This window comes from Diabrotica virgifera, chromosome 8, assembly GCF_917563875.1.
Source record: "Diabrotica virgifera virgifera chromosome 8, PGI_DIABVI_V3a".
NCBI classification, from domain to species: Eukaryota; Metazoa; Arthropoda; class Insecta; order Coleoptera; family Chrysomelidae; genus Diabrotica; species Diabrotica virgifera.
Window position 1 is genome coordinate 12582011 of NC_065450.1, and position 20666 is coordinate 12602676.

General features: G+C 34.4%; 1 protein-coding gene across 1 annotated transcript in view; it reads right to left on the minus strand.

Annotated features, from left to right (window-relative positions):
• Positions 1 to 4169: 4169 nt before the first annotated feature.
• LOC126889559 (uncharacterized) overlaps positions 4170 to 20666 on the minus strand; it is a 29884-nt gene continuing 13387 nt past the window's right edge. The window contains exons 2-3 of the mRNA XM_050657936.1: positions 13624 to 14357; positions 4170 to 4718 (exon numbers count right to left, since the gene is read on the minus strand). Coding sequence (XP_050513893.1) covers positions 4275 to 4718; positions 13624 to 14357 — 1178 coding nt within the window. The 3' untranslated portion in view covers positions 4170 to 4274. The remainder of the gene's footprint in view (positions 4719 to 13623; positions 14358 to 20666) is intronic.

The following is a 20666-nucleotide window of genomic DNA, read 5'->3' on the forward strand; positions in this document are numbered from 1 at the left end:
ACTTGTTGTAATTCGTCATAAAATATTTCCCTTGTTGTTTGAGGTTTGTTATTTTCTGGGCCGTGTACTCCGATGATGTTCAGTTCTTCCTTTTCCATTCTAATTTTTGCTGTGACAATTCTTTCCGATATATATTGAGACTCTTTGATGTGATTTTGGTATTTTTGATGTATTAGTAATGCTACACATTCTTTGGCCCTGTTTTCTTTTGCTACTCCACTGTAGATTAGTATATATTCGCCTAATCTTGATTGTACTGTTCCTTTCTTTTTTGTTTCCTGTAGAGCGCATATATCTATTTGTTTCTCTTTTAATACTTAAGTGATTTCTTGATCTCTAGTATTGAGTGACCTGATGTTCCATGTGGTGATTCTCATCAATGTTTTTCTGTGTCTTCATATGATCAATCCGGTTCCGAGGCTTCACATTGTTTCTTTAAGCGGTATTCGTTTTTCCGATTGGTACGTTGCTAACCTTGCCAATCAACCCTCCACATTTTATCCAGGCTTAGGACCGGCTGTGGTAACCGCAGAGCTACTCGATCCACCCTGCAATTACCCCAGCTAGTGTTACATTCCAGAATTGTGGACTAGAATTAAATATTTTTTTCTGCCAGAGGGCATCTTTACCATCTAGTTGATCGAGAATGTAGTCGTAAATAAAGTTGGCAAGGCTATATTGAGGCGCTCAGAGCAACAGTGGCCTAACCCCAAGAACGAAGTTTTGAGATAAATGCAATCTTTGCATTCATATTTATATTGTGCTTATGGGATGGCGCTAAAAAATATGTAGCTCCATTTAGCCAAATGTAGGGGTAGGTTGTGTAGATTCTTGTTAATAGGAAGATTTAATGTGGCTGCTTTTATTGATCTAACAATGTTTAATTTGTGGGTTAGGCCACTGTTGCTCTGAGCTCATATCATCATCATCATTCTCTTTGCCTTATCCCTATGCGGGGTCGGCTTTCTTAATTGCATTTCTCCACACAATTCTATCTTGGGTCATATCAATGTTAATTCCCTTTACCAACATGTCCTGCCTTATCGTCTCCCCCCAGGTCTTCTTTGGTCTTCCTCTCCTACTCCTTCCAGGAATCTGCACTTCAGCTATTCTTCGGATTGGGTGATTAACGTCTCGACGTTGAACATGACCAAACCATCTTAACCTATGCTCTCTCATTTTGGCATCAATTGGTGCCACACCTAGACTAATGAGTATATTATGCCCGGTTGCACCAACAGATCTTAAGCTTAAGTCGAGAATATCATAAGAATTAATATAATATAATTATAATATATTACAATAAGAATACCATAATATAATAATAGATATAATTAATAATAAGCTAGGAATATAAAATTATGATGCAACGTAAGTGATACTCAAGGAGGCCCTATCTATAAGTAGAGCTTAGCTAAGCTGGAGCTTAAGATCTATTGGTGCAACCGGGCATAAGTCATTTCTAATTTTATCCTTCTTTGTCACTCCACTAATCCATCTAAGCATTCTCATTTCCGCCACATGCATTCGTTGTTCCTCTTTCTTTTTCACTGCCCAACATTCAGTTCCGTACATCATAGCCGGTCTTATGACTGTTTTATAGAATTTTTCCTTCAGCTCCATTGGAATTTTTCTGTCACACAACACACCACTCGCTTCTTTCCACTTCATCCATCCAGCCCTAATTCTACTGCAAGCATCTCCATCTATCTCTCCGTTACTCTGTAATACCGATCCTAGGTATTTAAAACTATTGCTTTTCACAATCATTTCACCATCCAAAGATACCATTTTATTTGTAGTAGCTCCATCTTTAAATGAACATTCCAAATACTCTGTTTTTGTCCTACTAAGTTTTAAACCTTCTCCTTCCAGAGCTTGTCTCCACTGTTCCAGTTTTTGTTCCAAGTCTCTTTCACTATTTCTGAGCTCATATCATATATACATAATCAAAAACATTTCAATATTCATTTCACTACTGTTTATTTTGCCGCACAATGTATGTTACTTTCTTTTCTGGTATAGCACTAGTTCGAAAAAGTGTAGAAGTACTACAATAAGTCGTTCCTTTGCAAGGTGTAGTGGTAGACTAAGCATTTCCGTTGAAAAGGGTAGCGAATCCAAAGCTATGAAGTGTTTCGGAATGGTGCTGAAAACAGAATTATTATTTCCTGTAAAAAAGAAATGCTTGGCACCCTAAGAAGAAGAAGAAAGCGGTCATTGTATCTTCCACATCTTCTCTCCAGGATCGTCTTGGTCTACCGCGATTTCTTCTAGTGGACGGATTCATTTTTATATTTTCTTTTTGGCCATGATACTATGACAAGACTTCTTGTCATAGTATCATGCTTCTTGACCAACTATTTTCAGGAATTCTCTGAAGATGCCATACCAGTTTTTTGCCTTTGTGAAAAAATATAGCTACTTTAAGTATTGATTATGTGTATTAAATAACAATGTGTGAAAAGATTCAAAAATTGTTATTACTATGTATTAGGAAAAAAATTGCGCTAAAAAGTAAAGTAATATTTTATTCAACATTTATTCAATATTTTTTAATATCTATAATTAAATAATTAGTTATTATACCTAAAAAATTAGTTTACGCCTCATCATTATCATTCTCTTTGCCTTATCCCTATGAGGGGTCGGCTTCCATAATTGCATTTCTCCACACAATTCTATCTTGGCTCTCCTACCCCTTCCAGGAATCTGCACTTCTGCCATTCTTCGTATTGAGTGACTAACGGCTCGACGTTGAACATGACCAAACCATCTTAACCTATGCTCTCGCATTTTGGCATTAATTGGAGCCACACTTAGACTTCCCCTAATATACTCATTTCTAATTTTCTCCTTCTTTGTCACTCCACTTATCCTTCAAAGCATTCTCATTTCCGCCACATGCATTCGTTGTTCCTCTTTATTTTTCACTGCCCAACATTCAGTTTTGTACATCATAGCCGGTCTTATGGCTGTTTTATAGAATTTTCCCTTCAGTTTCATTGGAATTTTTCTATCACACAACACACCACTCGCTTCTTTCCACTTCATCCATCCAGCCCTAATTCTACTGCATGCATCTCCATCTATTTCTCCATGACTCTGTAATACCGACCCTAGGTGCTTAAAACTATTGCTTTTCACAATCATTTCACCATCCAAAGATGCCATTTTATTTGTAGTAACTTTATCTTTAAATGAACATTCCAAATACTCTGTTTTTGTCCTACTAAGTTTTAAAACTTTTTCCTCCAGAGCTTGTCTCCATTGTTCCAGTTTACGCCTATTTACCATTAAGAAGACAATAAAACATAGCAACCAGACTTTGCAGATATTGATCCCGTGATTTTATTTTAACCTCCTTAATTAAACTCCCAAAGAACTCGTTATCGTCATCAACAAGAGCAGGTGTCTCATTGTTATCAAGATAAAATATTTTTAAAAATAGTAGCAATTCTAAAAATGGTGGGCACTGATTGCGACGTATTAGGTCATACTAATGAGAGTAGGGAGTGCCCGAAGTTTAGGTGTTTGGTTGAGGAGGCCAAATGTAGGTCTTCGAACACGGTGCGGTAGATATGAAATTTTTACCTGGGATTGCGAATAAAAATCGGTATCTTGAGTTGAGCGTTCTCCATATCAACGTGGATACGAAGAGATTGGCTCACGATCTGGCCGTTGCTTCCACCGCTCAGGGATGTACGACATTCTCGTACGTTCTCGACATTCTCCCTTGGTCAGGAACCGTGATTGGTTTGGGGTTGACCCGTCGCTACATGGACCCGGACTCTAAAGTTAAGAGTGAAAGAGGTCGAAGCTTACATGGGTTTCCTGTGTGTAAGACTGGAGACACTGAGTCTTATTTGCTGCTATATCTCGCCAAATATAGCAGTGAATGACTTCGAGTGATAAGTGAATGAAATAATAGAAAGGGCGAGGAGGAGGGCAAACGATTTGATATCGCCAGAATGAGAACGAGTTGAGAGAAAATGGCCATGTCTAATGCTACTATAGACGGATAGAATTTAATTCGAGTTTAACGAAAATATTCGAAATATTTAAAGAAATAAAATTAAACTTTATGACAAATAAAGCATGATAAAATATTTTTATTGGATAAAATTACAAGAGAAAGATTTTTATTAGGATAAAAACAAAACTACAGGTAGTGTTGAAAAATAGATTAATACTTTATTGAAATCATTGTTACAAATATTGTAAACTCATAGAGGACTAATAATATTGATTAAAAATCCAGGGTAAGTTTTTCTTTACGCATGTGGACCATTAAAATAGCTATCCACCAGTGCCGCTATACGTATCAAATATTCATCTCGTGATTTTATGTTTAATTTTTTATTGAAAGCTGCAAGGAACTCATTGCTTTCTTCATCAACCAGCTCTGGCGTTTCATCACTATCAAGGTATAATAACTCCAAGAAAGGTAGTGTTATAAGTACTCCATATGGCAGGTATTTTTTTAAATGTTCTTCAAAAACGCTTCGTGGAAACACCTTGTTAGCGTCACTACCTAATTCTTTTAAGTATGAGCAAAATTCAGTATAGTAATATTCCACAAAATCTTTGAGTTTTGGAAAATCAGTTGGTGGTAAATTAATGTAAATAAAATAGGACAGATCGATTACTGGTGAATGAAGACAAACTGCTTGGAAATCTATCAAAACCATGTGATGTGGAACTGATTTATCATTATCCTAAAAATATAAAGTTGATTAATTTTATCATCTAACAGCAACTGAAATTAATCTAAGATAGATTTTAGTTCCTTTTTAGTTATTTCTTGGGTTCTGACAAAAAGACAAACTACAATTTAAAAAGGAAATCAATCAAGCGTACCGTAGATATTGTGAATTAAAATTTGGTGCAATTTTTTGCAACTAGCACTCACTACAAATGCAAATATTTAAACAAAGGTTAAGGTTACCATCAAGGCTATAAATCGTTGCCATACATATATTTAGTAAATTTACAATCAAGTTGCAGTAGAAATAAACAAACACGTCAAATGCTACTAGGAGCACTCAATAATCATAATTTACAATGTATAAACTTTGGAAATCATGATTTGGGATGTACAATGTATTGTCGTAAATAAATAAAGGCAGAGAGGAAAAAGAAGAGAATCTAACTGTCTAATTGTAAAATAATTTGTATGCATAAGTTTTGTCAATTTGTATTACGTTAAAATAGTTCAGTTTTAAAATATTTATTTTTTTCATTCAACATGTAAAATAGGTACATTGAAATTACCCAATATTTACTAAGCTTCTCTTTAACAATGGTAAAATAATTCTATGATTTTTGGACAAATGTTTATAATCTTATCCGTGCGGGTAAATTTGATAGAAAGTGCTTCTAAGAACAATTCGCGGGTAAAAGCGAGTACACAAAAACGTTTTTGTTATCAGAGGTAAAAGAAATATTTAAAAAAAGTCGGGAATTTCGATTTTCTAGAAAATTTTAAAAGAACTGACGACTGGAAATTTGGAGATGTTGAAAAATGAAGAAGGAGGGATATTTGTTTTGACCAATAGAACTGAAGGTATGATTTTCATGTAAGAGGATGTTGAGCCAAGACAGTTTTTGGCAAAGAGAAAAAAAGGAAGTGTATTCCCGATAGCTGAAAGGAGCAGTTTGTGTTGTAAAAAAAGTAAAAGGTGTCGGTTTTCGTTAATCAATGCCTTATAGGCATACGTAAACAAAAAGTACTAAGTAAATTTTTTATTTAACTTAAAATTAAATTCAGTGAGAAGTGGTAGCAGTTGTGCCAAGATATTCAGATCTATATTTCTCTCTATCGATATTGTTCGTTGCGAGGATATCGGCTTTCTTTGGCTTCATCGACGTCTTTATAAAGGCTCCAGTGTAATTTGACATAAACTTTTACATAAACTATTTCGTAAATTATTTAAATTAATTTTTGTTTACCATTATTGTGCCTATACTGGGTAACTTTCTATTTTAAATTAATTTGCAGTATTTTTCATTCTCTTTTACAATTATATACATAGGTAACCATTTCATACATTGTTTGTTTTACAATTTATTCTATCATTAAAACTTGTGTTTGATTCTTTGGTATAAACAATGATGTTTTAATATACGGTTATATTTTACTTTTGAATTTTATTTTTCCATGAGCTTCCTCTGAGTATTGGTTTTGCATTTCTGTGATTGGATGACGTAAAACCCTGAGATAATTTATCAATTTGAGCTAGCCCAATAAAAGTTTTGTTACATTAATAATTGAAAATAAATATAAGTATAATTTTTAAATGACTACATAAAGAAAATAAGAAGAATCAAAACAATTGTCGCCCAAGAGTGTGAGGCAAAAGCAGAAACAACAATGCCCAGAAAAAGTGCACTGGAAAATATATTTTATTTTCTTACGGGATTTTTCTATTTTTTTTCTCTGACAAATTTCGACAAATTATTTTTGATTTTTATTTTTCAAACCTTTTTCGGTTTGAGTATTTTTTTACATAACCAGATATTATTTTGATTTGATCAACATTCGTGGGGAATAGGCAAGGATAATAGTTCGGTTGGTTTGTACTTTCACATTGTTCAGTCCATAAAAAGAAAGAAAATGGAGGCAAAATACAACAAAAAACAAAAGGAAACAAAAGAACGTTATAGCGAGGGAGAAATACAAAATGTAGACGAAGAAAGTAGTATTGCAGAAACAATAATCAAGAAGAGTAGCACAGAAATGTCAACTGTGGATAGGATATTACAAATGCTACAGATACAAGAAGAGAACAGTAGAAGAGAGACAGAAGAAATACATAAAAAAATAAATGATAGTAGTCAAAGACAGAAAGAAACCAGTAAAAGATAAGCAGAAAGAATAGAAAAACGTAAAGAAGAAACGAGTAAACGACAAGATCTAGCTTTTAAACAAATGAAGCAAAGACTAGAAGAGCATAAAGGGGAGGTACAAATGTATTTACAATAGATGAAACATGAAGTAGAGCAGAAAACAAAGGAAATTAGCCAAAATTTAGAAAAACTTACCAAAAAACTACAGAATTTGGAGAAACATGCAGAATGTAGAGAAAAGGAAATAGAGGATAGATTGGAGAAGATAGATAAGAAATTATTGGAAGTAGAAACACAACGTATTACTGGAGAAATAAGACAAGTGATTTATCCAAACGGCTACACAAGACCATTTGATATTTCAACAGGAGTCTTACAGGGTGAACCTTTGAGTCCACTATTATTTAGTTTATTTATTACGGATATAGAACAGTTTTTTATTAGTCAAGGATCAAAAGGTATCTCCATTGAGAGCCAAAATCAAATAATAATGCTATTGTATGCTGATGATTTGGTCATTCTTTGTGACTCGGAAGTTGAACTCGGTAAAAATTTAAGTTATCTAGAAAAATACAGTGACAAAAACCAGCTAACTGAAAATGTTGGCAAAACCAAAATTCTTCCATTTGCCAAAACCAAAATTCTTCCATTTGCCCGAAGCGGTCAAATCGGCAATAAAGGCGTTAAGTTCCTATATAAGAACGAAAAAATAGAAGTTGTTAACAAATGTGTATATCTTGGAGTCACCCTAACCACAACATCACTTTTTAAAGCAACGGCCGATACAACAGTGGAAAGAGGAAAACACGCAATTGGTAACGTGATAGGTTTAATGGCTAAAACCAAAATGAATTCTTGGACATCTCGTGTGCAACTTTTCGATTCGCTAGTTCAAGGCCTTGTTATGAACTGTGTGCCCGTTTGGGGAATGAGATATCCTGACCAGTTAGAAAGAATACAAATAACTTTCTTTAAAAAACTTTTACATCTTAGTATCAATACACCTGATTATGCTGTTAGGTTGGAGACAGGAAGAGTAAAAATTTCTTTTACTATTTTCAAGCTAACTTTAAATTGGCTCATCAAGCTATCGCAAATGCATGATTTAAGACTTCCTCTTATTTATTTTCTGCGTCAGCTTCAAATTTCTTCAGCAAATAATTCAATAAATACGAACAGATACAATTGGGTCTCACAGCTTAAGCAATATTTTCAAATATTAGACTATGAATTTTCTTGGGATGAAAACATCTCTAATTGGCTATTAAAAAACAAGAAAATCATGTTAAAAAAGTATATGGATATGCTTCATCAAGATGACATTCAAGCAGTTTCCATGTCAACATTCTCAACTATGTACAAACATTTATCCGTAGATACCTCAGTACAGAAATATCTGGAATTTCAAATTCCCATAAAATACATTCGTGCCATAGCGCAACTTCGAACATCTAATCGCCATGTGCTAAAATTTACCTATAATGGTATAACATATCATATACGACCATCCGAAATCTGTACTATTTGTAACACAAACAAGTTGGAGACTCTTGAACATTTACTGTTTGAATGTCCCATTTACAGTTCGATGAAACCAGTTAATATGGCCCCCCTTAATAATTGCACCGACCTTATTGGTTGTCTTAATAATGTAACTATAATACCTGTGAAAGCAATTTCAATATATATTTGGAAGATCATAAAACTTAGATCTTTTGTTTTAAATGAATAAGCTTCAGTTTCTCCTTCATTGGTGTTTATTAAAAAAACCAAGACCTCCATTTCAGTTAGTGATAGCGATTAACTTTTGTTTAAATTAGTTAATAGTTACTTATGTTCTAGACTAGTTGTTAGTTATATTCTGTACATTCTAAACTCATTGTTATAAAACAGTAGTTTTTAAAAACAATAAATGTATATCTATCTATCTAACCATAACCATGATCTGGATTCTTCTAATAAGAAAACTGGAAACCTACAATTACATACAGATCTACAAACAGTCGATTTTTTAAAAATACTATCCTAATGGCTTGGCAAGATCACTGGACCAAAATTCCTTTTATGCTTCGTGGAGTTTCCTTGAGTTTCCTTCGATGACACGGAAAAACAGAATTTTAATTCGACCACTTAGAATAGGCCATACAAGGTTGACTCATAAACATTTGATGACTTCCCAAGATCCACCTACATGAACACACTGTTGTAACTCTCTTATAGACTATAACTGTTAAACATATACTTATAGACTGTCCTTATTTCTACACTAACAGAGAAAAGCATGATTTGAATCGTAACCTACAAAATATTCTCAGCTCGCCAGATCAATTTTAACACATTATTGATTACCTTTATGAAACTAAGCTCTACCACGAAATCTAGAAGACATATAGTTTAGAATTTTGATTTGACATTAATTGTACCAATATTTATGTATTTAAAATGTTTCTCTATCTATTCTAATTAACCTGTGTCAGTGATCTACGCTGTCGAGACACGTAAAGGTAAAACACGTGTAAGGTAATAACAACGTAGTACAGTCGAACCCGCTTATTAGAATACCTGTTAAAGGAATAACCCGCTTAAAGGAATAGAAATTTGCGGTCCCTGAACGGGTCTACTAGCCACCAATGATCGGTTATTAGAATAACCCCGGTTATAAGAATACTTTTGCTTGGCACGAAGGCTATTCCAATAAGCGGGTTCGACTGTACTTAAGTAAAGTTGTATACGTTAACCTGACGTCAAAGTTTTTTTTTTATAAGATACCTGTAATTTACTAAAAAACGTCGACGACTATCCAACGTCGTAAAATAAATTTTAAAGACTTATAACCATTTTATGATGTTATTTTGTGCAATAACTATTTTATCAACCAATTTCTACTGCAGACAGGAACACCAGATTAAGGCGTGTTCACGACGACGACCGGTCGTCGGGAGTCTGTCGTCAAGATCAGGTTGTTTGCGCTTACTTTAGGACGTATTAGGTATACCAATAGGTAAATTCGAGGTGTGCAAGGTAAAAATAGGTTATACTAAAGGTCGGCGGGGGGTGTCCTTGTCCAAATCAGTTAAAATGTAGTGCAATTTAGGTCGCGAATCAAATCCGCCATTAATGAAAGATCGCCATGATTCAGCCATTTTTTAAAACATAATGTTTGGCAATTTTTTTGCTAGATTTTAATGAATATTTGATTTTAATTAACGAATTTTGTTTATGTATAAATCAAGGATAATTTTGTATGGGTCTAGACATAATAATTTTTTTTAATTACCACGGTTATTTCTATTTTTACCGTTTTGTTCGATTTAACCTGTAAATTTCTGAGGCGCTTTCAGTTTTTAGCAATTTTTATACCTAGTTTAACAGTACACTTCCTTGCGTTTGTAAATTTTCGACCGCATTATGCAATGAGGCAGATGATTAATAAAATAATTTTACAAGTCACTTAGGTTATATTCTGAATAGAGTAGGAACCTACTTAAATAAGTATCAAGAGGCCGTCATGCATCTTAGTTTCTGATGATTTAATATCCTCCAAGATTCTTAACCTATTTGATAAAAATGAAGTGTGTCGGCCGTACTTCTGTGGTAGAGAACTTTATACTCTTACTTTACAAGACCAAAGTCCTAAAAACTAACGTAATTTGACGATAAAATATCTCGAGCTGAGAAGTTGAGAGGGGGACGTCAAGGCAACCCGTATTTCTATTCCCCACTTAGCTGCAAATAGCGGTTTTCTGACCGTCGTCGCAACGTCGCGTATTAACGTTGGGGCATTTAATCCATGTCGTAATATTACGTCCAATTGCTTCTTGGGAAGTGGTTACTCTCCAACTTGCGCTATCCCTAGAAATAGAAACATTAAGGTCTACAGAATACAGGACCATATCATTAATAAGTCATGATCTCAAATTATTCTTGGAAATAATATATGGTTGCATAAATAAAAAACTGGAAGAAGGAATAGATGATAATCAGTTTGGGTTCAGAAATGGACTAGAAACCAGAGACGCAATATTTGCCTTTAACATGAAACCTGAAAGATGCTTGGATATGCATAGAGATGTGAATGTTTTTTACGTTGATTTTGAAAAAGCATCTGACAAAATCGACCATGACAAATTAGACTGAGTTCTTTTAACAACAAAACATTGGCAAAACGGACTTACGAATACCAACAAACATTTACTGGAATCAAAGAGAACAAATTGTAATAGATAACGAACCCACTTCAGAAATTGAAATCAGAAAAAGAGTTGGGCAGGGATGGGTATGGAATAAAAACGCAGACTTAAAATTAATATAATAAAGACTAAATATTAATTTGATGACAGAAAACAAATACACAAACATTTGGGAGATGTACCGATAGAAGGGGTTAATAAATACAAAAATAATGATCAAGCAACAGCAATAAGGGGTAGGATAAAAATAGCAAGAAATAAAACAATTATCTGTAATAAAGGCCTTAGATTATAACTGAGATAAAGAGCTCTGAAATGCTACGTGTTTTCGATACTGCAATATATGGACTTGAAAGCTGGACACTAACGCAAAATCATTGAAATCAGCTCCAGTCATTTAAAATATGGTATTAAAGAAGGATGCTTAGAATAGCATGAACACAGAAGAAAACGAACACGGAAGTATTGCGAGAAATGGGTAAGGAATACGAAATAGTAAACACATTATGAAAGAACTTTTGAAAATTATGAAAGAAAAAAAACTGAAAAAACGGTGTACGCGTGATGTCTGTAGACCTAGTATAAGCAGAGTTTTATCTAATAAAAAGTAGGTTCTTCTTCGTCAAATTCCCAATCGAATATTTCAATGTGAAATAACCAAGAAACAGAGCACTTTTCGGGGAAAATTCATTACAACTTTTTTAAAGTGTTTAAAAAAAGGTATATTCTTGTTTAGTTTTTTAAATTTCTAACATTAAAAATAAGTGAGTTACGCTCAAAATAGTGTTGGTCCCTTTTATTTTTTCATACATAAATCGCGAAAATCACCCCCTAATTAGCTTCCCAAATAAAATTAATCGTAACCGCTTCACAAGTTACTTTACCTATGTATTGTTTATATTATCTATAAGTTTCATTGGTTCAAAGTGCTCAGTTTTGAAAAAAATTGGGTTTAAAATAAAACATTTTTTTTTAATTTTGAAAAGAAAATGGAATTGTTCATGGAATTAACTTAAAAATTATTAGTAATACCAAAAATCTTAAAGAGTAATAAAATGTACGTTTTGCTTTTCTGAATATTTTCCCTTTTTTGTTTTCTTTTTATACTAATTACTTAGTATATAATTATTATACTTATAAAAATACTTGATTATGCGATGGTTGTTCAAAATTTGCCTAAACTCGTGATTAGTTACTCGTTCAAGCCATTTTAACTTCAGCTTTTTCAAAAATAAGCACTTTGAACCGATGAAACTTACAGATCATATAAATAATACATAAGCAAAGTAACTTGTAAAGTGGTAATGATAAAATTTATTTGTGATGCTAATTAGGGGGTGATTTTCGGATTTTTTTATCAAAAAATAAAAGGGACCAACAATATTTTGAGCGTAACTCACTTACTTTTAATGTTATAAGTTTTTTTAAAAAACGAAAATAATCCTTTTCTTAAACACTTTAAAAAAGTTGAAATGAATTTCCCCGAAAAGTGCTCCGTTTTTGGGTTATTTCACATTGAAATATTCGATTTGGAATTTTATGAAGAAAAACCTACTTTTCATTAGCTACAACTCTGCTTCTACTGGGTCCACAGACCTCAAGCATACACCATTTTTTTTCAGTTTTTTATAAGCTATATTTTTGCTAAGAATATTTTTTTCGCTGAAATACCTATTTTTTTAGTTATCTCCGAAAAACCGTCCAAAAACATGTTTTTTTTTCTGGTAAAAATGAACATATTCACCTGCAAATAACTCGAAAAGTATTGACTTAGGGAAAAAACTCTATAGAACAAAAGTTGCTTAGAATTAGTCATTTTATTCAATTCCGGACTTATTTTGAATGTATATATTTCACCTCCGAGAGGGGGATATTCCCCTCTATTTTTGAAAAATGGAGAGGATGTAGAATTGTAAACTTTTTCTTATATAATAATAAACAATTTCAACTACCTATTCCCAAATTTTAATCCTTCCTTTATTTTTTTTGGGGGGGTCAGATTGTTCTTTGATCGGGCTATATATGGGATATATAGTGAGAGAACAGCGATACGAAATGTTAAAATTGATAATGATGCAATGAAAGTATGAAAGATAAGAGGAGAAAGGAGAGTGTTATAGTTGAAACATTTAAGACAATGGTTTAAAAGCAGTTTAAGAGGATTCTTCAAAGCAGAGTTAAATAGAGTAAAGTAAATGATGATAAGTAAAGATAGTGATGTTAAGAGACGGCACTTAAATAAGGAATAATGAATAAATTAAAAGAGGAATATTCAAAATCAACAGTCTACTGTAAATAACAGTAATGGAAATACATCGTAAAATATCTGGAACAATAGTTCAAGAGAGAAAGAGGCGAAAATATGTGACACACTTTGAGACGAAATTTGTAGATATTATTTGTTAAAGCAAAAAAACTAGTATCACAAGAACATGCTAAAAAGAGAAGGAAGAGTGATCATGATGGCTCGGTATAAATGTCCTAAGTAGGACATTATTTTCATGGATCTCCCCAAAAAATTGGAGCAATGACCTAAGCATCAACAATCTAAGCAGATAACAACAAAATAAACTTACTACCTTACCTTATATTGAAACATCATATTCCCATTATGGCAGTCAGCATGGATTAATGCTTGATCTTTGGAAATAGTGTTACACACTTCCATAAATCTGTGATAAATGCTTTTCTCGTTTATATATTTTTCAAATATGCTCGACAAATCAGGTCTACCAGCTTCTTTGAGAGTTTCTACTAACGCCGTTGTCTTTGTATCAAAAATTGTTTGAAAATTTAAAAACATCTCCTGTATTAAAGAATTGCAGTTCTTTGAAACACTTTCAAATATGTCTTTCTTTTGATCTTTTAGAGCGAAAGATAGGGCATGTAACTTTGCATAAGATCTCAGGCCCATTTCCAGGTGGGCATTATTCATGGGTTGTTCTCTTGGATGTAGCATATAGCCTGCTTTCTTTAAATTGTCTAAAATAATCACTTCGTTGTTATTTTCCGAAAACGTTTTATAACACTTGGGTACTATGTCGAAAAGAACTGTAAGCTTTTTATCATTTTGTTGGAATTGCTGGTATTCTTGAAGAATTGTGCTGTAAAAGAACACTTCTCTCTGGCAAAGCTCTTGCACTATAGCAACAGATTTTTCTGCTCCAGGATTCTTCTTGTTTGTCTTTACGACCAGATGAAGAACGTCTTTTTCATTAATGGGTTGTTGTAAATCAATTTTAACAAAAAATAGATCCCCTATGTAACCCTCACCTTTTTGAGTCGTATTTTCAACAGTGAAACTAAAGTTTTCTGTACCTAAAAATGAATAATCATTTTCAATTTCGTTGCAACTCGAAACTGCAGTCGTCTTATATTTCTAGTTCAATCAGAGAGTACAACACGTAACTCTACCGGTTTCGGGGCTTCTTAACCCCTCATCTGGAGACGGACCCTAATACACCGAGAGCAGTCACAGATTGCAACGAACGTAATGGCATGGATGTCTTAACGACGTCTGCTATAAAAAAGTTTTTAATCTAATAGCACATAAAATAATACAATTTTATATCCTACCAGATTAAAAACAATGGAAAACCGTCTCTGGTTACACCATCCGATGCTTCTAATGCCTCCTCTACACATCGGCAGACGCGTCCGCGGATGTTTGATAACAGGGTGACCACACATCTGAAGGTCGTTCAGTCTGTGGCACTGAAATCCTTTGATCTGTGCTGAAAAAACCGACAAGTATCGGATGTGTTACAGATGCGTCTGACGACGTGATATGCATACATCCTCAGACGCATCTGCCGATGTGTAGTCATCATCATCAACCCTTACGCGTCCACTGCTGGACATAGGTCTCCCTTAGCTCTTTCCATTTATCTCTATTTTGTGCGGCTTGCATCCAGTTACCGATAACATGCTTCAAAGGTGATGCTGATGCCGATGTGTAGTGGAGGCATAAAAATGCAAGCCATGCGGATTCTGAAGAGGGAATTTTACAATTTATAATTCACGTGCCATCTGCTCAGGCGGTAAATTTCACCCGAGAATGGTTCCCATAGTAATTAATGCAGTGGAACCTCGATAAGTCAGACTAATCGGAACCGCAGCCAATCCGGGTTTTAAAAAATCCGGGTTAGCCGGGGAATAGGGTAAAAATTAATAAAATACATTTAAATAATAAACAGAAATACACATAGTTGCAAAAACATGAATACATATGCACGGTACATCTAAATTACATACAGTTTTATACAGTATTGTTTATTTCTTGGTAAAAAACTCAGTCAAAGTGAAAAAATGTTTGTTTTGTCTGATGAAAATCGGTCCGGGTTAGCCGAACTTCCGGGTTAGCGGAGGCCGACTTATCGGGGTTCCACTGTAGTAGGAAATTTACTGCTTAAGCAGACGGGATGTGAATGGGCATAACCGGCAAAATATCACAAAAGATGGAAAGCATAATACATTGTGCAATAAAAAGAGATGAACTAGTAGGGGAGGAAATTATCGATATAAACGTATAAATTTACATTACATTACATAGTTTCCCACCTTCAGACGTATCGGAGGAGTATGGCAACTCTTATTGTGAAAAGAGAATTTTGTTTTCACCAAAATTTTGAAAAAATCACAAAATGTTGAATTATTCGCGTCCGCCTGTGTATTTGTTTGTCCGTAAACCTACCTGCAAACTCAACTCCTCCGTCATTATACCAGATAGAATGACAAATGAGGTGTCGAATGAAAGCCTATAATCTAAGGATGGATCTAATGGTAAGAAATTTGACCTAGGATTTCCGGTTTTAGAAATGCAACCGGAAGTACTGTTTTCTAGTTACCGGAATAGTACAAGTGATATATTATCCGATGCACCTTTGCAAGACGGGAACAAATATATACTTCCAGTTTTATGACTCTCTGTCCGTCTGTCCATATGTGCGCGAATATAAGTCCTACGTCACTATACCAGGTAGAAGGATAAATGAGGTGTCGAATCAAAGCTTCGTCAACACGAAGAGACAGGATAGGACAAACTGTGACGGTCAACACCTTCAATTTTGAAAAAGTACAACGTTTTAAGTATCTGGAGGCCATAATGACAGCTGAAAACGATGTTACTGAAGATATAAAAGACAGAATCCAATCAGCAAATCGCTGTTTATTCGCACTGGATAAGCTTATAAAATCAAAAAATCTTACAAGAAGTTCTAAGATCAAAATCTATAAATCCATCATCAGACCTGTACTAACATATGGTTGCGAAACGTGGACCATGACCAAATCAATCGAAGAAAAGATCAGACGCTTTGAACGAAAAAAAAAATACTTAGAAAAATTTTCGAACCTCACCACGACATTAACACAAACCAGTATAGGGTCAGAACCAACTTCGAATTAAAAGAACTTTAACCCAGATATTACTGAAACTTTTATTGTTAACATTTTGAATTAATTTCGAATTTTCATGGAAATTATAGCATATGGAACCAAAAAACACAATCATATATTTTTTTATGACGATACCTGTCAAGTTTTGACATGTTCTTTTAAAAGGACGGTAGTAATATACGGTACCAGATATCATATATATTTTATTAGTATCAATTTACAAAGAATGAAAGGATTTAAAACAAAATTTTGGATGTAAAGGTATTTTGCACTTTTCACACAAAAACTGGACTTTTTTGTGACAATATCCACATCGCGATTGCTTTTCTTGATAAAGAACCAAGTGGTTAATACCGTCATATCTTGAATTGGCTACCGAATTCGAATTCCGCTTAGAAGGTCCGCGTTTTGTTTCTTTTTTAAAAGTTTCCAAAATATTAGTTGCAATAGATCTTCTAAATTCAAGTTGATCCAGTTTACCGTCTTGAGTTTTGTGAATCTGCCACGCATTTTGAATAGCCATATCAACGCAATGAGCAAAAAGGGGAAAATACCATTTCTTTCCTCTTATGGACACTCGATATAAACTGATGTTCTGGTCACTGCGATCAACGCCGCCCATGAAGTTGTTGTATATTCTAACAATATTTGGTTGAGGAACTTGAATATATTTTTCTCTGCTTGTGAAAATCTCTTTACAGAGAAGCAAGGCATTACTGGTACAAAATTGGAAGCAATAGAAACGTTATTATTATCATGCCAGCGGCAAACCACTATTCCTGTATTTTTATCAAGACTATACTCGTATTTACCACGTTCAGTTTTTTTCATAATAGATGAACAGGGTAAAGGGCATTTCATGGTGCGATTTTCCCTTACAGTGCCTGTACCAAATATGCCTCTTTGTTTTAGCTCATGCAGTAAATGAATAGAAGTAAAATAATTATCAAAAATAAGATGGAATCGCCTTTGAGGCCATACTTCATTCAATGTGTCTGCATAGGATAGAACTACTGATGCACCCAATCCAAGGACTTTATATTGTTCAGGTATTGTAGTGGAATTACCTTGGTAAGGAGAAAACCAAACTATGTATCCCAGACGAAGGGCTCCTACCCACATTTTGTACCCCCAACGGATTGGTTTTCCCCTGATGAATTGTTTTGTGGGATGGCGACCAAAATACGGAACCATTGCCTCATCTATGCTGTGATGTTGTTCTAAAGGGGAAAATTGTATAAATTTTTTGTTTATTACGTCGAACAGGGGTCGCATCTTGGCAAATCTATCAAATTTATCTAATGACAAATTATTGCAAACATGCAAAACTTTCATTATGTGGGAAAATCTATCCCTAGATATAGCAGCTACCACCATTGCGTTGTGCGAATCGTCACGATTCTCCCAGTACATGTACCTTTTCGACACAACCACATAACCACTCAATACAAGAACGCCTATAAGACATCGAATATCATTTTGAGTAATGTCGTTCAAAAAATGTCTTTGTCCTGCGTAGATGTTAGTGTATTCGGTAACCAAATTGATGACTTCATCATCAAAAAACAAATTGAAAATTTCCATCGGCGACTGAGTCATTTTCGGTCGAAATTGAGTTTTCCAGTAAGTACAATCAGAGTGTTGATACAAGTCTCCTTGAATCCAGTGTGCAGATATTCTCTTCTCTAATTGATGGGGCAGCTTTTCCTTGGAAAGAAACAAAGCCAATGGTATATTGTCGTCATCCGAATCTTCTTCTGGTAGGCTGGAATACACAGAATCTTGTGGTAATTCAGTCGCGTTGTCAAAAACAAGTTCTACATCGTTTCTCAACTGACTACCCGGTAAATTATTTATTGTAGTTAGTTCTTCATCGCCGGAGTCGCAATCGGTGACATCATCATTGGCATTTTCTGGGGGAAATATGATCAAACCATCTGGAGGGACTGGGATTTCATCAGAATCAAGCTCTTCTAATAGCTCATGCAATTTGAGAGGCCTCCTGAAACAATACGCACGTTGGTAGTACTAATTACTACCGTCCTTTTAAAAGAACAAAATGAAATCCCAAGCGGCGAGCCTTTGAAACAACGTGACAACTATTCGAGCCAAGAATATACGTACATAAGTCCCTATTATACAATAATCCACATGCCAATGCCGTGAAATAACAGTTTTTTAATTCTAGACTTACCTCCAATTATAAGCATCCATTTTGTAGTCCAAAACCTGGCAATTTACACAGATAACCTCACAATTACAGCATGTGCGCGCACTAAAATCGTTAAAACTTGTCGAATGCTGGCTCTTGAAAACACTCCATCTAGAGCCATCTATCAGTTGGTAGCTGTACTAACCTAAATTACGCATAATTTACACTGCCTTTTAAAAGGACGGTAGTAATATCTGGGTTAAAATGACACCGATATTTTCCAAGAAATTAAATCACAGATACTAAGATGGACAGGCCACGTGCACAGACTTCATAACGAGAAACTTGTAAGACTGGTATGGGATGAGATTCCTGCAGGCAAAAGACCACTCGGACGTTCAAGAATGCGATGGAGAAATAACATCCAAGCAGATCTCCGAAAAATGAACATCCCATTTTACCCTAGGTTGATGGAAGACCGAACAAATTAAAAGAAAGTTGTACAGTCAGCCAGGATCCACCCAGGGTTGTAGCGCTACGTGATGATGATGATGAATCAAAGCTTATAATCCAAGGATGGTACTAATGATGAAAAATTTGACCAGGACTTCCAGATTTAGAAATACAACCGAAAGTACTGTTTTAAAGTAACCATAACAGTACAAGTGATATACCTACCAAGAAACATACTCTGGTTTTATGACTGTATGTCCGTCTGTCCGTCTGTCCACGAATATAAGTCCTCCGTTATTAATACAGATAGAATGAAAAATGAGGTATCTCCGAATGAAAGCTTATAAGCCAAGGTTAGTATTAAAGATGAGAAATTTGACATCGGACTTCCAGTTTTAGAGTTTCAACCGGAAGTACTCTTTTGAAGGCACCAAAATAGTATAAGCGATATATCATTCGACGTGCCTTAGCAGGATGAGAACAAATGTAAACTTTTGGTTTTTATATCCTTTTCGGTTAAAAAGTTTTAAACTTGAAGGTCACTTAAAGGTTCGGAAGTGCCATATTATAGTCGCAGAAATAGTACATGTGACAACTCAATCGAACTGTATTGAAAAAACGAGTTAGAATTTTTAGTTCCGGTTTTGAACTAATTTCTGTTTAGTAGAGTGTAGTTTAGTAAAAATGACTGAAAATTAGTAAAATCGTATATCAATCGACAAAAAGTTACACGAAGAGTGCAAATATCGATTTCCAGTTCTACTTTCGATTACTTTGGGTGAAAACCTAGGACTTACGAAGTCCAATTATTTGTAAGAAAATACTCTTATCACAGACGTCCAGAGGTGAGAAAATATGTAGTGTAATGTGAATTTATACGTTTATTTCGATGATTTCCAGCTCTAGAAGTTTCATCTCTTTTTATTTTACAAAATAATTTGCTTTCCATCTTTTGCGTTATTTTACCGGTTATTAGCGCGCTCATCACTGTATAAACAAAAACATCAACATTTTTATAGAAAATACATTGACAAAAATATGAAAAAAGAATTTTCGATTAATCTAATGTACCCATTAAATTAAATTATTTATACCTACTGTTTTAATTATGTATTTTAAAATATTTTATTAAATTGAAACATTATTTGTTGTGTTTTAAATAAAATGTAGCAAAAAAAATAAAAAACAATACAATTAAAAATGCGTTTACGGCGTTAGGAACTAATTTTTTAAATAAATATATTCATTTTTGTAACTCAACTTGTGATCTGTTTTATCCTACAACACCGGTCTATTTTGTACCAGCGCAATTAAAAATTCACCATCTATATTTTCTGTCATTATATCCCTGCCACTGGATTCACTTTTACTACACGACTGTGTAGTTAAGTGTGCAGTGCAAGCATTTATTTAATGCCGTGGTTCCCTGATAGCAGGGCACGACACGACTGTCGTCAATTGCAGTTATATTATGGACGACAGCCGGTAAGACAGTTAGGCCGCTATTATATTAGGCAACTGGTGACGCCACCAAGTTGCTCCACCCGTGACTCATGACGTCACGGGGCATTTAAGTAAATGAGACCTATTAGACTACGGCAACTGGTTGCGCCACCAGAAATTGT